This window comes from Amblyomma maculatum, chromosome 11 (assembly GCF_055883805.1).
Source record: "Amblyomma maculatum isolate TAMU_Amacu chromosome 11, ASM5588380v1, whole genome shotgun sequence".
Lineage (NCBI taxonomy): Eukaryota > Metazoa > Arthropoda > Arachnida > Ixodida > Ixodidae > Amblyomma > Amblyomma maculatum.
In genome coordinates, this window is record NC_139354.1 from 825,553 (window position 1) to 845,819 (window position 20,267).

General features: G+C 42.7%; 1 protein-coding gene across 1 annotated transcript in view; it reads left to right on the forward strand.

Moving 5' to 3' along the window:
• The first annotated feature begins 891 nt into the window (after positions 1–891).
• Positions 892–20,267, forward strand: part of LOC146172637 (potassium voltage-gated channel subfamily KQT member 1-like) — a 199,384-nt gene continuing 180,008 nt past the window's right edge. Inside the window, exon 1 of the mRNA XM_084585629.1 lies at positions 892–1,244. Within this exon, the coding sequence (XP_084441755.1) occupies positions 1,087–1,244 (158 nt within the window). The 5' untranslated portion in view covers positions 892–1,086. The remainder of the gene's footprint in view (positions 1,245–20,267) is intronic.

Consider the following 20,267-nt stretch of genomic DNA (forward strand, 5'->3'; position numbering starts at 1 on the left):
CACGGCCTTTTCTAAGGAATCAAAGTCCTGAATGGATGATAATGGCAGGTTATTCCATTCGGTTATGGTGCGCGGGAAAAAAGAAAATTTGGATATGTTAGTTCTGGCAAAGTAAGGTGTTAGTGATTCGGTGTGTGTATTTCTTGTTGCCCTAGACGATGCCGGTTTAAGATACAAATCAGGAGCCATTGATAATTTATTATTTTTTAGTAGAAAGAGGAATTTTAGCCTGTGTAATCTGCGCCGAGATTCAAGGGACTGTATGTTATGTTTAAGCATTAGGGTAGATGGTGAGTCAGTGCTGCGATATTTTGAAAATATAAACCGAACAGCCTTGCGTTGAATTATTTCGGGAACAATAATGTTAGTTTTAGTGTGTGGATCCCAAACAGTGCACGCGTACTCAAGTTTAGGTCTAATCATGGTGTTATATGCTAGCTGTTTGACGTCGGAAGGAGCTTGTTTTAACTTATGTCTAAGAAAACAAAGGTTAAAAAAAGAAGATGAGCATACAGTGTCAATATGTTTCTGTTTTGGGCAACAAGCCAACAATGCTATGTTTTCTCTAGGTTCTTAACTACTGCCACTTATACCATGGATGCTCCGGATGTGCCTGTAGGCTACCAGACCTGGAAATAAATTATTTGTTTTCATTATTGTAGTAATTCCTTCACCCATAGTTGTTACTTGTGTCTAACCCATCGCATTTTCGTTGACAACTGCTTCCACGCTACCAGTGAATGTTTAGCAACGGCTGTCATTGCAAATTACGGGATGCTTGCATACAGGAAACTAGAAGAGTGTGATGCGTTTGCTTGCTTCTATGTGATGGTTGCATAGATACACATCTCGCTTTCTTCAATGCAGGTGAAACACGGCCGTCCAGGACAGTCTGCGTGCGATAACCACGACCATCCTTCAGGATAACGAAGGTTTCTCCGACCAGGGCACAAGGCCCCGACCACGTTCGCTACGACACCGATTTGGTTGGCCCTGGCCAGGCGTTGACCTAAAGACGGCCGAAACGACGTCCTGGGCGTCGTGTGGTGGGCGCCCCTGGCGCCGGAAGTGTGTGTTTCGGAGGAAATGACGAACGAGTTACCCGGTGACAGGTTGCTTCCCGCCATGGACACCGGGTTAAGACCCGACTCACAGCATACATTCGAAATGGAGGGCAAGGCGTCCCTCCTCGGGTACTCACCCTTTTGTAGCCCCATGGTCGATGACCGCAGCTCTTTCGCTAGGTAAGGCACGTGGTATTCGAACTTCTTGAGAAATACTGCGATATACGATGCGTATGTTTCATATGCATTTTTCCTTAAGGCATAAGCATCAATCACCTAAATATGTTCTCTATTAGTTATTTTCTAACATTGTGAAGCATTATCATTCACAGAACGTCAGTACCTTTGTGTTGCATCTGATAATTGTTAACTGCTCACGGTTAACGATTCTGTGACAAAACGAACTGCTGATCACTTACCTCAAAAATGAAGCATTAGAAGTTTTCTTTCTGTGTATGTTGTTTTTCAATAACGACCCAGCTTTTTTACATAGAGGGCATAACGTGTCATGCATCAACACTTATGGTTCTCTTGACCCTGTAGAACTGCTTTAATGGTTTGTTGGGTGCTTTTTGATTTCCGAAAATTTAATTATTGTCCTACTTGCAAACACCCATGCGAGCGATTGGTTTGCTTTTATGCAGCAGAATGTTGTTATAATAAGCTTGGACTAGCAAAAGGCGTCCATGCACTTCTTGGAGAGCAACGAGAGTTTCCTGATTACAATAGGACAATATAGTGTGTACGGTGTATTGGCCTCTGGACAGTATGGAGGTAGAGTCACTGTGTGTAGACGGATACGGCTTTGCGAACTTTGAGTGTAGAATTATTTTTCCCAGAGCCCTGTGGATGTTTACCGTATATATTAATTAGTTGTTAAGTTCTTTCATACGCACAAAAATTGGTATGGGAGAGCAATATGCTATAACAATTTGATGGAATGTAAACATCAGAGGACTCGATCAGAGATATATCAATATGAACCAGAAATTTTTACGAATGGCGTAAGATGCACTATCAGTTTAGTTCTTCACTGAGGATAGAAGCGTTTGTTAATAAACTTGTCTGATTGGTCTACCCAACGCCTATACTTCGAAATATTATAATATTGTTCGCACAATTACCTTTAAGCATGTGTAATGACTAGGTTTTCATGGTTAAATATGCTTCGCAAATGTTCAGCCCCTCTGAGTTCTTAGGTTTTGTCACAATTTCGTGGCTGCCTGCTTTAGCTGGAGAGCGTTAGAAGACCATCCTTCAAAAAATCTGGCATTGCCGTGGTCGGCGTTGCCAATGTCAGCGCTGATGGTGTCGTCGATATTCGCGAAAAAAAGCATGAGCTTATCTGTCTTAAGTGATAGTTGGCAGTTTATATGCCCATGCAAGGATAGGTCGTCATGTTATGTGAAGTGACAAGGTCAGGTCACATGACATGGCAGGTCTGGGGGATTTGCTCTTTTAGACGGGAGCGTATAGTAAGAATACAGGCTTCCAGTAACCCTTTGAGTTCACAGTCGGACAAGTTGCTCCTAGACCATTCAGGCACTTTCATACGGATTAGTTAACCCGGGCTTTAATCAGCGTTGAGTAGTCTTTCACAAAATGCAATAGCTTATGACTGTCTGCTGGCGCTCATATATGAGACATAACAATAGGGAAAATAAAAGATTAGTGAGTAAGCCGGTTGTGTAGCTCATGTACCCAAAAAAATATCTGTCAAGACAGCCGCTTAGAACAGCCGTTGAGAGTCAGATCCTTGAAGGTATATCTTGAGTGGCTCCCTTATTTTCTTTCTTTTTTATTATTATACCGCGTTTTTTAGATATTTTACGCTGGTGGAGGTTTAGAGAAACTTTGAAATGATTTATATGATTATTATAGCAAAATTGTCCTGCAGTACAAGCCATTACAACGTTAGTGTAGAGTGCTATAACGCGAGTAAAATACACCATGAAAATGCCGATGTCAGCGCCGCGGCTGGTGCGTGTACCCTCTGTGGCCTCTACACTTTCGCACAGTGATTGTTTCGACAGTGTACAAAGTGTGAGAAGGATCATTTGACGATATTGAAAACTCCCTTGGGAAGATGATAGAAGATTTAATATTAAATAGTACCACTTGCTTTCTTAACTTTCCTCGGAGGACATCATTTCAGTGCTTTTGTATAGAGTGTCTGTCCTGATAGAGTTAAGATTATAGCAGTGAACCCTTTCCTATGACCGTGTTCTTGCAACGCCGTGCACAGGCTCCTGTGGCAGCGCTCGTATTCTATCGCTTTTTTTGAATGATTTCCCGATCTTCTCTGTTTTCGCACAAGCATCTTTGAAACTGTTGTCACTTTTGCCAGGGAGCCCGAACAGGCGCTACATTGCCACTGTCATCTCTAAGCTTTTTGCAAATCCTGTACAGAAACAATTAAATTTGACCGCCCCACATGGGTCCTTATCGAAGTCGGTACGCATGAAATCGACACTGTGCTGTCTCTCGGCTGCAATCCGGCCGAGGCCTTTTCAGTGCACTGAAGCCAGCCTCTTATTATTTACTTCCAAATGCAATAGCTTTATAACCGAGCGCGCATCAGTATTTCTCGTTTCAGCCGTTGAGGAATTTCATTCATATATACTCCTTTTGTCACGCGAGAATATCTTACTTAAATTAGCGAATAAGAAAGGTTGTTTCAAGAGCTCTTATGCTGAAATTCTCTTATTTATTTAGTGTTTCATCACTTTCATTATTACCAAGATAGATCATTTTCAGAACTAATTCAGTTTACTTTTCTATGCGTATTGCTACAGTTTTAGGGCGATGGTTGAGAATAAAAGAGAAGGCTAGTCTACAACAAAACTTAAAGATGTTTGCTAACAACAAAACATTAGGGCGGATTATATCATCATCGGGCCTCAATGACTCCTTTTTCCTTGATATCGTCTTGCATAAGTCTTATGCACACACCTGGAATCGGCGTTTTACGTGCAGTTGTTGCGCAAGAAAACTTCACTCGCACATACAAACGGTACGAATGAAAATGCGGAGTGCGGCATAGCGATATACCGTCAACAAGAGCGTGCATGTTGCCTCAAAACTTAAAATAACCAAGCGTAATGTGGCCACTTGCATGCACAAATCATGAATTTCGCCTAGCGCTCTTACACTTTGCTCGTAGCCTCTGGTTTAGTTTCGCCTTGGGCTTGCGTTATTTTGCACCGTCTGAATGAGACAAAGCCAAAGACCAATCCGATGCAGCCAGAACTACCCTTCCCCAGGGAATTCGCGGGGCCTGATTTAAAAGGTCTGGCAAAATTACGTCTTCTGCAGAGGTTAGGCAGGACAATTTTGTCACTGACCGTAGGACGACGGCGACGCGAAAGAGCGCAGCGAACGTAAAACCGGCAGCAATAACAACAACGGAAGAAGCACGCAAGGCCGAAACGGCGCAAGTGCGCTCGGGTAGTGTTCCCAAGGCGGCACTTTGGAGAAAGGCTACCACTGCAGGGACCGGTGTACGTTTTATGGTACCAAGAGCGCAAATCTGTTACTATTCATTTTCATTTTCTTCTTTTACTACATTATCCCTTATTCGAAGTCAAAGATCACGCCGAGACAAAGCGAAGAAGGCTTGTCTCACTGCGGACAGCCAAGGTCCAACCGAGGCAGGGAGTCACGTCCATTTTCTCCCCGCTCTACTTTGTTCTCTTTCTGCATGGGAATGAGTCCTTGCTATGAAAACTACTGCCGTTCACGGGCCGTCTGGCGCTCACAGGCTGCTTGGCTATGCGACGCCTTCTGATTAGGTTCCTTTCAACATCAACCAATATATACGTCATGTGTTCTTCATTGTTGGTCAGTCGTAGTCAAGCACGGATGCATTCGCTAAGAAAAAACCTCAACAATCAGCTGCCGGTATAAGAAATGCCAACGTTGCACCAATAAAGTGGTGCAAATCAATTAGTGAAAACAATTACAGGGCTGCGTTTAAGTCTGTGAGTGAAAATGGCGCAAGCCACTTTGCAGCAAGGTTTTCACTAACCTATCTTTATCATTGTCATGACGATCGCTACTACCAGCATTATCAAATGCGCCGTCATCGTGATCGCTACTACCACCATTATCATTGTCACAAACTGCATGGTCATTCTTATCGCTTCCATCATCCTCACGCTAGACAACGAGTATTACGATCAGTCTCTCACGAGCCCGGCGTTGAGTAAAACAGTTTCTGTGTACCTCAGAAGTTTTTTCATGCAAAATTAAAAAACAAAAAAACGCCCAGCGTTGTGTAGTAATTTTCACGCTCAGTTGGAGATCGGAGAGACAGTGGTTCGACTACTGGTAGAGAGTTTTTGTATTTAAATCTCAGTTCGTGCGAACATTCACCATCTACGAACCAAGGAAGGCGCTAGCCTAAAAGGTATCCGGAAAGTGGGGCTAATACAAGATCGAAGAATTTCACTTTCAATGCGATGGCGAATTTTGTTTCTAGGGCACTATGTTTACTTTCGTAGCCTTTGCTAATCTTTCCAGTACTATGTCTTGTTCGGTGCTCAACAAAAATTTAAGAAGGACTGTTTTCTAATGATCTGGAACGGATATGAAAGCGCAAATTCAAAGATCCAGAGAGAGCTGAATAATCACCAGTAAGTAAAACGAGAAGAGCTTCAAACAAAAAATTCCTAAATTTCGTCATCGTCTAATTTACTAAAAAAATGTGCAACAAAGAATGAGGGAAGTACTTCTCAAAAAATACCCTCACACTCTCAAGTACAAGGTGATTCACCGCGACCTCTCCATCATAGGCGGACGCCTCCATTGGGTGATCGTCCTCTCCTAGCCACCTGGGAATGACTGTTTCAGGGTAATCCAGCAAAAATATTGCGCTGGCTTCATCATTGCCAATTCTGTTCTGCCTTATCGAGTGAAATATTACAGCAGCCATTGCTAGTGGCAAAAATTCTTTATCGCGGCTGCCCAACTCGAAGGTTCTATTACAGAGACGAGTAGGATATCATCGACACAAATCTATCTACACTTCTCTGGTTAAGAGTATCTCTGATCCTCACCACTGTGGGACGTTGTGGTTTGAGGCGAGCCGTAGCGATGCATGTATCACAGCTCCAAAACATGTCTTTCCGACCGTTCCTTTAGCCGCATATCTAAAAAGCATCATGGTTCGTGAAATCGATTAGTCGCCTTGAATCCTCCTGGTTTCTTGTTCACTTTGAAAAGGTATTTCACAAATACTGTTAGTGGAGCCAGGGAACTGGAGAATTGCTGAAAGGAAAGGGTTGCGTGCGATGTTCCCATATTAACTGATGCCAAACACTTTACAGAAGGAACAGCTCATCATGGTTGTCTTCATGGCGACACTGTAGTGTATTGCACTTAGCCACTGTTGTTTTTGCTTGAAATGCTTTTGGGAAAAGAGAAACTGAGAATGCACCACTTGTTATGGAGACCTGCTCGCCTATTAACAGCGCTTTTGAGTGGTGCTTCTGAAAAAGCAGCACTTTAAACAAAAATATCTAGTTCCAGGTCGTTGAATTCAGATGTGCATATATGCGAATCCAACATTTTACAATTATAAATAGGAACATGCCTATGCATCTCTGAAAGCAGCAGAAAAATTAAGTTTTTCTGAGCTTAGGTAAATATCGAAATTGAGTAAGTCATCCAACCGATCGTTTGTTGTTATTGGCTACTATCTTTGCTTGCTAAATTTACCGTGACTCAAGTGCTCAAGCGACGTTGATGCTAATGGCATGAATACTCTTACGTTTGCTAACAATACTGATAATTATTCCAAAATATATAACTTTCTGATGGTGGTGTCGCTTAGCGACGCCTACTAATTCTCTCGGTGACAAAAACGTGACAATCAGTCCAAATATAGGCAATGGAGAAGGATGCCACAAAGTTGAAGCGAACTTCTATCATGTTTTGCGCAAATGGAATGTTCGCAAAACAATCACTTATAAACAACAGTTACTGCACAAAAGAAACGACTTGACGGCATGTAATGATATGCCAATCATATTAAACTCACAGGTGAAGGCACATACTATGCCACCAATGCACATACCAATGTACATGCACATTGGAATGGACATACCATAATTCATGCTCCTACTTAGTCCAACCTCTTTTTCACTCATCTCACTCCCTCTGTCTTTAATACATGCACACACACACACACACACACACACACACACACACACACACACACACACACACACACACACACACACACACACACACACACACACACACACACACACACACACACACACACACACACACACACACACACACACACACACACACACACACACACACACACACACACACACACACACACACACACACACACACACACACACACACACACACACACGCACACACGCACACACACACACACACACACACACACACACACACACACACACACACACACACACACACACACACACACACACACACACACACACACACACACACACACACACACACACACACACACACACACACACACACACACACACACACACACACACACACACACACACACACACACACACACACACACACACACACACACACACACACACACACACACACACACACACACACACACACACACACACACACACACACACACACACACACACACACACACACACACACACACACACACACACACACACACACACACACACACACACACACACACACACACACACACACACACACACACACACACACACACACACACACACACACACACACACACACACACACACACACACGCGCGTGCGCGCGCGCGCGCGCTCGCGAACTAAGATGTAGCAGCCGCATTTCGATGGAGGTCAAATGCCAGACGGCCGTGTGCTGAGCAATTTCAGAATACATTAAATAGCCTCAGGTGCTCTCAATTTCCACAGCACTCCACTACGGCATATCTTATAGCCTGAGTCGCTTTGGGACGTTAAACTCCATAAACCACACACAGAGATAACAGTTTACCGAACACTTGGACGATCACGGAGTTAAAAACTAAAGCAAATACACAATTCATTTCACAATGTTTTGATGTACAAAAGAGCAGAATCTTTCCAAAGTACCTGTTCAATGTGTTTCTCACCTTTAAGAGTCAACTAAAGGTCGTGTTACCAATATTATAGTTGCTAAACACAAAGTTAATACTACATGTACTTGATTTATGTACAGCCACCATGCATGTAGCGGCGCTTCAACAATTTATTATGGCCTTGGCAGTATTTAAAGCACCGAAACCATCATTTCTTATACTACGTTTTTAAATTCATGCCTGAATTCGTGGTCCCTGACGCAGCACTGTTATTCGCTCATCAGCTTCAAATATAGTAACCCCATTTCGCATGGCTTTTGGCCTTTAGAAGGCAAGAATAAAATATCAGACAAAAGGTACCTAAGCACACATATCGTCGGAGAGTAGGGAAACGAATTTTTATCGCTCCTTGGACAGACTAAAGCTTCGCGTGAAACATTCAGAGTGCCCTTTGAGGGCTGTTGAGTGTGAAGAAAGAATTTATACGCATATAACTTGAATACACACGTACAGCGCGCGTCTGCATAGCATGGCGTATGTGTGTCATCGAGCGAAGCGGTACGAAATTTACGTGTAAAGCATAGCAAAAGATCACAACTGATTGCTCCTTGTCCTTTACTTGGAGAGCAGAGGGAGGAATGGAGAAGCGACCTATCTGATTTTCATACTTCTTCCTGTAGTTATTTCTTTTCAGAGCGTAAACTGCGAGGTGTCTGAACGGAAAATATTTTTGTCAAGGGAAGGGTTCTAACGCAGATGAAACAGAGCAGAAATAGCAGAGTTTGTGAAATAAAACACAGGTACAGTCGCTGGAACAGTGAAAGCTTGCATAGTACGCCAATAGCACAATACGTCGCATTCCAAGAGGAAGAAAACGCAGAGGGGCCACTACAAATTACAAAAGCGAAATCATTTAAACGCAAACGCGCTCATATTCGCGAGCAGTCGCGGAAATCATCTAAGGATTCGAAAACTATTCGTTGGTTAGACGTCGCTAGGAAGCTCGTTCTAATAACAGCTACCGGTGTATTCAAATGTCTTTGAGAATAGAGTTTTCAAAAAAGGAAGAAGGTTAAACTGATTGTGAGTGGAGGTCATTCTTCATCTTATCTATTATTTAAAGGGGAGGCGGATCTTGGTTTGGTATTACTTCATTTATTATCTGAGCTGTTTATCGCATATACGGTCGTTACTAAGGGAATATTCGATTACATTTCGAAATGGGCCTACTACAGCATGAGCCATTTCAGAAATTTATGACACGAATAGAACTTTTCTCCTGAAAATTCATTTGCCCCGCTAAAATGGTATTATAGGTACTTCTTCGTGTCCAGTGGCAAAAGTCTCTTTGCAATAATGGAAAGATGAGGACGCGCAGTATAGATCCATGTATTCTCAGGACATTTTAAAACATGACAGCTATAACCTATTTCCAAGGAAACAATATTGATTCTATGTTTCCAAGACGCATGCGATTCGATCATTAAATCTAGGTGCTTCAATTTGACGAGAAAATCCTTACGTAGGCTGTGGGTTGAGTGGCTATAGTATATATATATATATTTTTTTTTTTTCTCAGACGAAATATAGTGTTTTTTTTTTGTTTTAAGAAAAAACATTTTTTTGCAACCCACTGGGAGCCATTTCTAAGTTCCTCCTTGCATTCCTCCTGTCACCTAATTATCGTCCCGAGAGAGTTCCAGAATGGTTTTAGTAGGCTTCCTGGAAATTGTTTTCCTCTTAGCTTAAGGAAGCACGTCTTCATGGCCCCTGTTACAGGTTGCTCTGGAACCATTCTGATAATAAAACATTAAGCATCAAGTCAACAAGATCTCGCCTTCACGTGTTGATGCCTCTGATAAAAAAACGATTGGAAGATTGGTAGCTTAAAAGCAGAAAAGTGACATAATGTTAGTAATGTAGAAACAAAAAATCAATAAATAGAATGTTGTTATAGTTAACCAATCTAAAACAATAATTAGGATATAGGGGGAAAATGAGCATGATAGCAACTGCTACCACCCAGTTTCAAAGGGGACGCTCCTATAGTGCATCCATCCAACCTGAGAATTACAGAATGGTTTATGAAGTTTCTTCAAAACTATGAATATTATTGGGAGATTGTGTCTACTTTCCTAACACCTTTCTTTATGGGAATGGTGTTAATCTCTTTACGCAGAAGTATGGTTGCTATGCAGCCACTATAGGTATATTCTAGTACTTTCATATACAACTCGTCTACACCCTGATTTCGCAATGCCTGCATAACTGTGGAGGTTTCGACTGATGAGTCAAGTGCTTTTTCGTAGTCAATGAATGCTATGTATCAAGGGCTGCTTATATTCACAGCATTTTTCTATCACCTCACTGATAGTATCAATGTAATCGATAGTAGGATATATTTTCCAAAATCTTGCTTGATTCATTGGGTGATGGCGGTCTAAGGTAGCCCTGATTCTATTAGCGAATTCCTAAGTGAACACCTTGTACGTAACGGATAGTACGCTGATTGGTCTATAATTTTTCATGTCCTTTGCGTCTCCTTTTTTAGGAAATATTGTGAATTAAGACTATGTTTGCGTTCTTTTATTACCGGTACCGTCGATGTCACGATGTCACCAGGCAATGCGTTCACAGTTTGGCCAGTTTTTATAGCACGATATCTCCCCGTCCTTCAAAACATCTGTAGTTACCTGATCCTATCAGGCTGCTTTCCTCCTTTCCATAGCTCTTAAAGCTCTCTTGACCTCGTACTTCGTAGCTGGCGGAACGTCTGATTGATCTTCACTACTGAGAATCTTAATATTCTCCTGTTTAATTTAGCTACTGTATAGGTCAGAATAGAAATCCTCGGCTGCTTTGACTATTTTGTCCATATTAGTGCTGACATTTCCCTTCTTGGTCCTTGGCGCATACATTTCATTTTTTCCTATGCCTAATTTCCTCTTCGCCGCTTTAAGGCTGCCGCTGATCTTTAGAACATAGACAATTTTTCCCATGGTATAATTCCTTATGAAGGCCACTTTGCGCATAATGATTACCTTTGATAATTGGCCAGGTCTATCTACTGTGTTGGGTTGTAGACTTCCATATTTTGGCGTTTCTTAGTCAAATCTTTCTTTTCCTTATATGTATAGTTTGCCGGTATCCTACCGAGACTTTGAATGGGAGCAGTTAGAAATAGGGGTTGATGGAAAATAGCTCAGTAATTTGGGATTCGCTGATGAGATTGCCTTGATAAGCAACTGAGGGGCTGAGCTGCAAAGAATGATTGATGACCTAGACAGAAAAAGCAAAAAGGTAGGCTTCAAAATCAATATGCAGAAGACGAACATAATGTTCAACAGCCCCGGGAAGTAACAGCAGTTTACAGTAGGTAGCGAAGAATTGGAAATGGTAGGCAATATGTCTACTTAGGACAGGTTTTAACCACAGATCCGGAAAATGAAATGGAAATAACAAGGAGGATATGATTAGGATGGAGCGCATTTGGCAAGTGCTCGCAGATTATGACTATTGTCTTACGGGTATCGCTGAAGAGGAAAATATAAAACAGTTGCATCTTACCTGTACTCATCTCGGCGGCTGAGACATGGAGGCTTAGGAAAATGTCTCTACTTAAGTTGGAGATAACGCAGAGAACTCGTGGTAATGGCATTCTAGTGGAAATCAAGAAAAAGAAACGGGCATGGGAAGGACATATAGGACGAATAGGGAATAACCGATGGTCGCTTAGTGTAACAAATTGGATTCCAATGGAAGGAAAGTGTAGAACGGGGCGGCAGAAAGTTAGGTGGGTGGATGAGGCTAAGAAGTTTGCAGGGGTCAAGTGGATGCAGCTAGCACAGGACCGTTTAAATTGGTGGAATGTGGGAGGAGCCTTCGCCCTGAAAGGGGTTTATTCCGGCTGCTGCTATTGATGTTGATATGAAGTTTTAATTTTTAAACTACGTGAAGCGTACATACATTAGGACTGTTGCGAGAAAGAAAAAGCCTATAGAAAACAAGTCTTTGGGGACCGTGAAGCTGCGATGAAGTTCAAGCTCCATCGAACATATATCTTGCCTTCGGGACAGACAGTCTGACGCATGAATACTAAATGCGTGCTATCAGTATCAGCTGAAGTGGAAATAAGAAATTTGTATCGCGAACAAGGAGTCTATACGATTTCTTGGCTGGTAAGATAGAACACTGCAGCGCTCTACTTATATTTATTCATTTATCCACAGAACCACTAGGGCATTACAGCACAAGGCACAAAACATCACAAAACAGGCTCAAAGTTTTGTGGCAAACTACATCTTCTGGTAACACGTTCAGTCTTTATAGTACGCAGGAAACATGACGGTTTACATAAGTTAGAGCAGCACTGGTATGAACGACCCTTAAATCTATGATCATTTTGAGAAGAAACATAATGCGGTTGCTGTGAGTAAATTGAAGCAGTGATTACTGCTTTATTGTGAAAAATGCTAGCAAAATATTTAAGACTGCCATTCTTGTGGCGTTCATCGAAAGGGTACCAGCAGAATTCATGTTTCGTATTGTAGCACTGAGAAATTGATCAAGTGTTCCTGTAACAAACTGAGGAGCAACAGACTGTATACGCTTAATTGCATCAACAGGCACATGATGGAGCGGGACCCAAACATAGCAAGCATAATCTAATATTGGTTGCATGTATGCCTGATACGCAGCCTACTTTACTTCCATATAAACGATCAACCTCCGTTGCAAAAATCCCCCCCCCCCCCCCCCAAGGCGCTCTTCCCACTTTACTAACTATATTTTGTATATGCGCAGCCCCTATTCCTTATTCATAAAACGTTACACAGCATATTTGAAGCAGGCTTATATACATATTGGGAAGTTTGTTGTGTTTATTTGTGAAGCTCAGTGGACCTCACTTCTTCGTGTCGGAAAACTGAATCTTCCAGACATCCCTTTTCTCCACGAAAGATTTGTCCTGAAGCTTCGTCGAACCAGTCTCATTTCTGACAACAGAATAAAATAAATTCGAGGACACTTTGGCGACTAAAGTGATGAAAGGCGAAGGTCTGAGTGCTGCATTCTGCTACGCGACTGTTGCGCATGTAGCGATGAATGCTGCTATGAGTAAAGCGAGCGACTACTCTCACATTTTGCGAGTGCATTTATTCAGTGAATGCTGCTTGGCAGCGCCGAGATGGCGCTCCTTGTATCTTTGCAGCTGTTCAACGTTTACTGTTGTGTGATTTTTACGGGGTGCGCGGCACCCGGTAGGAATTAATGAGGCAACAATTAGTAATTAAAATTAGTCAGTAGTCATATAATGGTAATTAGTAGGTTATTAGTAATTACCCCTTAGTAATCACTAATTAGTGCTTGATCATTTATTCCCATATGTTAATATAAGGCACGCATTCGCGCATTACTGTGGTGGTGCTCAGTGATTGGTCGAGACCTCCATGACATCATTCCGTCTCGACCGATCAGAGCCGCCGCAAAAGCGTGACACTTTTGCTGACGACAACGATGAGGCAATAAAGGCTTTCGCCTTGAAACACAATAATTGGAATTACATTTTACAGTTTATTGCGTTTGCGATAACATTAATAAAACCAACGAAATGCATTGGGCCCAGAATACACCTCTGCGAGACACCAGGTGCAACAGTGACCGAGCCTGAGCTAGTCCCATTTAATAATACCTTCTGTTTTTGTGAAGTTAAATAACCTGCAATCTATACGGTATTCGTGTCATCTGCGAAAATAGGGACTTTGAAGAGATGGGACGATTCAATGTAAATCTTTATCGATCCTGCCTGCCGTAACAGGAGATTTTTGGTTCTTATTTTCTGTACGTACATAGGACATAGGGGTGCCCTCAAACACATGCCGGAATCACAAAAACGCCCGCACACGCAATTTTGACGTCCCTCAATGAGCTACTAGGCATTGCGGTGCGGATAATGCAGCTTGAGGCTGAAAGCGAAGACGACAGCACTGAGCTCTTAGCCGCATGCTTGTATGGGTCAGATAGTTATTTTGTGTTCCAATTTTTGTGTTCCGAAGCCTTTCGTGGGCACCTGCATACATGAATCGACGCACGCACGCACGCACGCACGCACGCACGCACGCACGCACGCACGCACGCACGCACGCACGCACGCACGCACACACACACACACACACACACACACACACACACACACACACACACACACACACACACACACACACACACACACACACACACACACACACACACAACACACACACACACACACACACACACACACACACACACACACACACACACACATACACAAACGTACGTACGCAAGTACCATCTTTGTCAAAATAAACCAGGATAAATTGTTTGGTCCTTACTTGTATAGTATAATTACTATCACTAACTTTTGGCAAATGCTCTACATGCACGATATCCCACGGCGGCTCAGCTTTGGCGTTCATCTGCCGATCAAATTCTGCTACGTTTGATCCCGGCCGCGGCTTTCATGGTTGTATTGTGGTTAAATGCAATACTCCCACGCGCTATGCTGTGTCAGTACACGTTAATGAACTCCAGGTGGGGCCTTGTTCTGTCATTGTCCACGTGACACTTTAGAGGGTGACGCCCTGTCGTACAAAATTCATAGCGACAAACGCAGGCATAGGTAACCATTGTGGAAAGAATCGAAAAAACGTACAGCCACTCATCGTCTGCAGGTAGTGGCTGATGACTGTCGGACGGTCGTTATAATGGCAAAGTTGCTGTTGACCAGGTACCGTCGAAGAACGTTGTCGGATAGCCTTTGAGACAGGTCACTCAACGACTGCTCCAGACTTACCGTTAAGAAAAGGCGAAACATCTTTCAACTCGGCTGCATTCGTAGCGTTCAATGTGGCGCTTTTCTCAGTGCAAAATATTACGCAGAAATACATTGATTCATGTATCTCTTAGCTGGCTACCCAGCAAGTGAAACTATCCATTCAAACAAGAGTTGCAACATCCATATCACTCTCTTAAGTGGCCTTTTATGCAGCAGTTTCTTCTCATACAAAATCTTTTTCTGTTGATCTACTATATCTACCGAAAAATGAAGGGCCAGAAGTAAACCACCCAGCAGCGCCACATTCGCGCAGGAATAGGTGGTTTTTTCAAAGTCAGTGGATAACAAGCTATCTCGTTAAATCAGAAATCGCGAGAAGGCTTTTAAAATGAAGTTTTTAATGCAAGGCGCGCGCTTTTTTATTTTTCCCCATACACGTTTTGAAACAAGGAAACGATTAGAGAGAGCGAGACTTGCTAAACATGCATTTTCAGTCGCCTCATTTTTAATGACGTGCTCTACCATTGGAAATATCTGAAGGCGCACTCATTTGAATATGCCTTCTGCGTTTCTAACGATTGCTTAAAATAGAGACACCATCCTCGATCCGCAGACGCTACGGCTTGCAATTAGAAGCACCGGTTTATATCCTAGCGAAATGGCCGAAGCGTATGTCCCGTTTTATTTTTATTTTATTTTCAAATTGATCGCCCAGTTTTAGTGTTGTCGCGAAGCACACCGACCGAAATCCGACCGAAATGTAGTGCAACAGAGCAGCCTCTTGAATATGCATGTACCGCCAGGTGGTGTACAAGGGCTGTAATGATCTTTAATGAGAACTTCGGAAAGCTAAATCTTAGAATCATGTGGGCACAATTATTCTGTTTATAGAATATATATAACAACATCCCACGTAATACATGCATGCGGAAATTGCAGAAACAAACTTTACAAACTTTTTGTCCCATGGAAAAAGTTGGCTCGTTCATTAAGAGCTTGAAACAAACATTTCGTGCCATAAAAAAGCTCGCCTCATTTGTTCAGTTTGGGGTAAGTCAACCGCACATAATCGGTTAAAGATGGTAAAAGGGCGCAAGAGGACGATGAAGATTGTTAAGTGATAACGCTCATCCTTTTCGAGCACTTCTTGACGTCCCTTTCCGCCAGGCTATCTTTCCTTGACCTTGGTAACGTAGCTTTGACGACACACAGCCCAGCAGACGGATGGATCGAAGAGCTAATATGTGTTCTTAATGCGTTAGCTATAGAAACGTTTTGTTAATCGTCGTGCACATAGAGCAAGAAAGTTGTGATATTATCCATTTGAATTATTACGATGTGGCTGTCCTTCCTGACTTCCCAGTGAAGCAAGACATCCGCTGTTGTGCATCGTGTGAAGCATCCAGCGCAGACCTCTTCAAGTAAACTGTATCCTGGGTGCGCAGCTATAATATACACCAATATTTAAGCAAAACCAACATGTCCGTTCAAATTAAACTCATCGGAACGCTTTTAATATTTATTCAAAGTACTGGTAGTATTTTTGTTAATCCGCGTTCATGAATAGTGCTTCGAAATTACGTGATTAATTGTTAAATGTAGCTCTAGGCGTTCACTTCCTCATAAGGAAGTTGGCGAACGCCGCAGAAACCGTCCGACCCGGGAACTTTCGACGAAGCAACCTCACAGTATCCTTTTTATTCGGGGAATTATAGAACTGGCAAGACATGCCCCATTATTGATAGCTTGTTCGGCCGAATGCAGTGTGATTACTTGCTCTTAACCACGGCTGTATAAAAGACTGCGAGATTTGCGCCTTCTACGATGCATTAAACTGTGCTTCGCATTGTCGCGCTGTACTGGAATGAGCCCCCGCTGCTGCAGTCGGCTCGTGGAGAAAAGGCGTTGTCATCAGCCATCGAAACTTGTCCGGCACCCAACACTAGAGCGAGTCTCTGTCTTGAACAGAGATGGAGGGGCGAATTTGGCAGCGCTTCTCCAAATCGCATGTCAGTGAAATGTGGCCGTGCGCGTTCGGAAAAACGAAGCTCTCTGTCGGATGGTATTTGCTAAACTTCGTTTGCTTTCATGGCACTCATTAACTTTCCAATGTACAGCACAGTGCTTGGATTGATATTGTTACGTACTGAGTACGTCACAATATATAAAACTTACATAATTAAATTCGAGAAATTGTTTAACTAGAAGGACACAAACACTTTCCGATATTTATTCTATATTGTTTATTCAATGATTACCCCGCTTAGCCCGAGGGAGCTACAGCGCGGGGGTAACAAAGTGAAAAAAAAAAAAAAACATATCTTCATTTATGGAGCACACTTGATGACCTAAAAGCCGAATCCATTCACTAATCGATCGAACAAAAAAGGAACTGGCATACATGTAAGTTCTGGAACGGTATTCCAAAATTAAAAAAAAACGTGTCGTAATAGCAGTCACTGGAGTTCTATTCGGCCGAACGTCTAGGTGTTTTCATAATATTGATCCATTTTACCTCGAACACATTGTGTATTGGTATACTTGGGCGTACAACTGAAGGTGCACGTTGGGTGGACCTTAAAGGGCCACTGTCCAGGGAAGGACCTTTTAAGCAAAGGAGCCCAGTGTGTCGATCAGGTACCGGAGATAGTCTGTGCAAAATACTACAGTGACACGCGCGCCGCAAAGCAACGAAAATACAAATAAAAGTTCTCTCATGCTCTCCTTCGGGAAGCCTGCCTCCCCGTTTCCTGCGCTGGCCCGTCGAGCCACAGTTATTGTATCGGACACGTGTAGTGACTGTTATCAGCGCCGATGCGTATCAGTGATGCGCAGTAGAGACAGCGCGCGTGTTAGTGCCTTTATAAACTGTGCTGGCAATAAACGTCGTCATTCTTGCACTGACCGTGCTGCTGTACGCGTCGTCCCTTCAAGCAGCTACAGTTATGACGTACTTCTCGAGAACGACGTTCATTGGTCCATCTCGCTGACTGACGGGAGAAGGATGGGTGTCTACCGCTCGCTGCGTGCTTTTCCCTCGCCACGGCCAGACTGAATCCAGCGGCGCGCGCTCCCTCGCCCATGTTTTTTTTTTTTTTTCGCGCTCGCGGAGTGCCACGCCCCACCTCCCGCCAAACGCGGAGGAGGAAGGGGAATTTGTCTTGCGGAGGCTAGACGACCTCGGGCAGGAGAGTGAAAAACCTTTGCGAGGGAACGGAGGCAGAGAAGCATGACAGAATCGGGTGATTACTGTGGCTGTAACTGCGTTATTAGTTACTCTCTTGAAAAACATTTTGCGGCCTTGCGTCCTAGGGGCCAAGTCTCACAGTCACCGGGGAAGAAAATATTTTAGACCGGAGGGTGGACAGCCTTTAACATTACATATGCAATGCTTGTCCGCTGCATTAAAGTTAAATCTTATCCGATGTTGTCAAGCTTATGCCCAAAAGAGACATCCGAATCCCCCAAATTCTGATACAGCCAAATAAAGACGACTGAGAAGAACAGTTACCTTCCTGCATCCACGTTAGCGCAGGCACTTTTGTAAGGTAAGCAGCAAACATTATCATGGAAACGGGGGCTTGCTGTGATGACCTTATGAAGGAAGCCATCGCTTCCTGGAAACAGTGAGCTCATAGAAGAGAGCTTTTTTTATTATTGAGTTTTTTGAATGAATAATCAATGGTGTAATCACATCACAGGTGAAAGGTAATTGACTCCAAATTGAAAGCACGTGCTTCCGGTGGGGTGTGACACTGCTTCCGCCAAAATTTATCGTGCATTGCCGTACCAAGTCGGCTACGGGGGTTGTGTTTTATTTCTTATTACTTTCGAGTTGCGTATGTCTCGGGCGGCCTAACCCTAAAAACGTTCATTATGGCTACCCTCGTTCATAGTGACGGATGTAGTGCGGCCAGCATTGATGCCAGTGTCATTTGCAGCAGTATAGAAAGGGAAGGCGGGATATGTGTCATTAAGGTATTATTGAATCAAGACCAAGGTCCTTGTTAGACTACTAAGCAGAAAAGGTAAATCGAGGACTCGTTATGACAACCGGAACACCCAAGTGGGCATGAAAGGATATTTCTATACATATGCTTTATTTGAAAGCAATAAAGTATATTTTTTATTATTGTTGCGTGGTCCTTTAAGTGAACGGGCTAAAACCGTTCGTACTTCAAGTTATTGATCTATTTGGCTTCGCCGTGCTATCTCGTAATCGTTCCAATTTTTCACTGGCAAAAGTGATATCCTAATCTACTGCGGTTCTGTTTTTACTCTTGAAGAACAATATTTTTTTTTCACAGTGAATCCTTTAAACAATACAGGGTCTCTTAAATCTCTCTTAAGAGGTGAACGGCGAAAGCCTAGTAGTATGCAATAGTAGTCAGTAATCTTTTTGCTGATTGCTAAGCACACCCTGTCATTTCTAATCAACTGTTTTCGTTACTAGTCGTGGTTAGACATATTGGTCATTTCAAGTCATTCTTAGATCATTTTAGTCATTACTATTCATTATTAAGAAGTTTTTGTCGCTTCTGAAGAATTGTTGTTGTTACACGTCTTTGTTAGACATGTTGATCAGTACAAGTCATTAGTAATCATTGCAAATCATTAGTAGGTTATTTTAGCCACTAATACTCCTTACTGAGCCTTTTTTATTTTTTATTAATTGCAGTCGCTACAAGTCGTCATGAGATTTATAAGTCATTACATATCACTAGTAATTAGTAGTCATTATAACCTTAACCAATCTCTATTATACCTTCAAATAATCACTATCACTATCAATCATTTTTTCATCTTTAATCTGTCTTCGTACGACGGACAATTCCTGATGACACGTCCGGTGGTTGCGTCCGACGGTCACGTCCTGCGGTCACTTTCTGCCGATGCAGCATGATGCTAGAAAGGATTTCACCTTAAAAAATGCCATATGCATACGTTTTGGCGCATGGCTCCATCCATGTTAACGGTAATGATTTGTCGCTACCACCAGCGCGCCCAAGCGTTTTGTAACAGGGTACGTATAGTCACTCATGATGTTTAACAATCTAAAAGAGCAAATCTAAAGATGATGCGAAAAATGATTCGTGGCCTGAAAAGTGGTGCTTCAGCGCTGAACAACAAATCACCGTTTCAGGAAACAATAACAAAAAAAGCTTCTCCAATGCATCTTCGGGAAACTTGGCTTTGTATAAATATTAAACTACAGGGTTTAACAACATAGGTAAACAAAGTGGGACTTGAGAAAGGTTCTGCCGCAAATGAAACTTCAAGGTGGCGACGAAGTGCAATGTACAGCGCT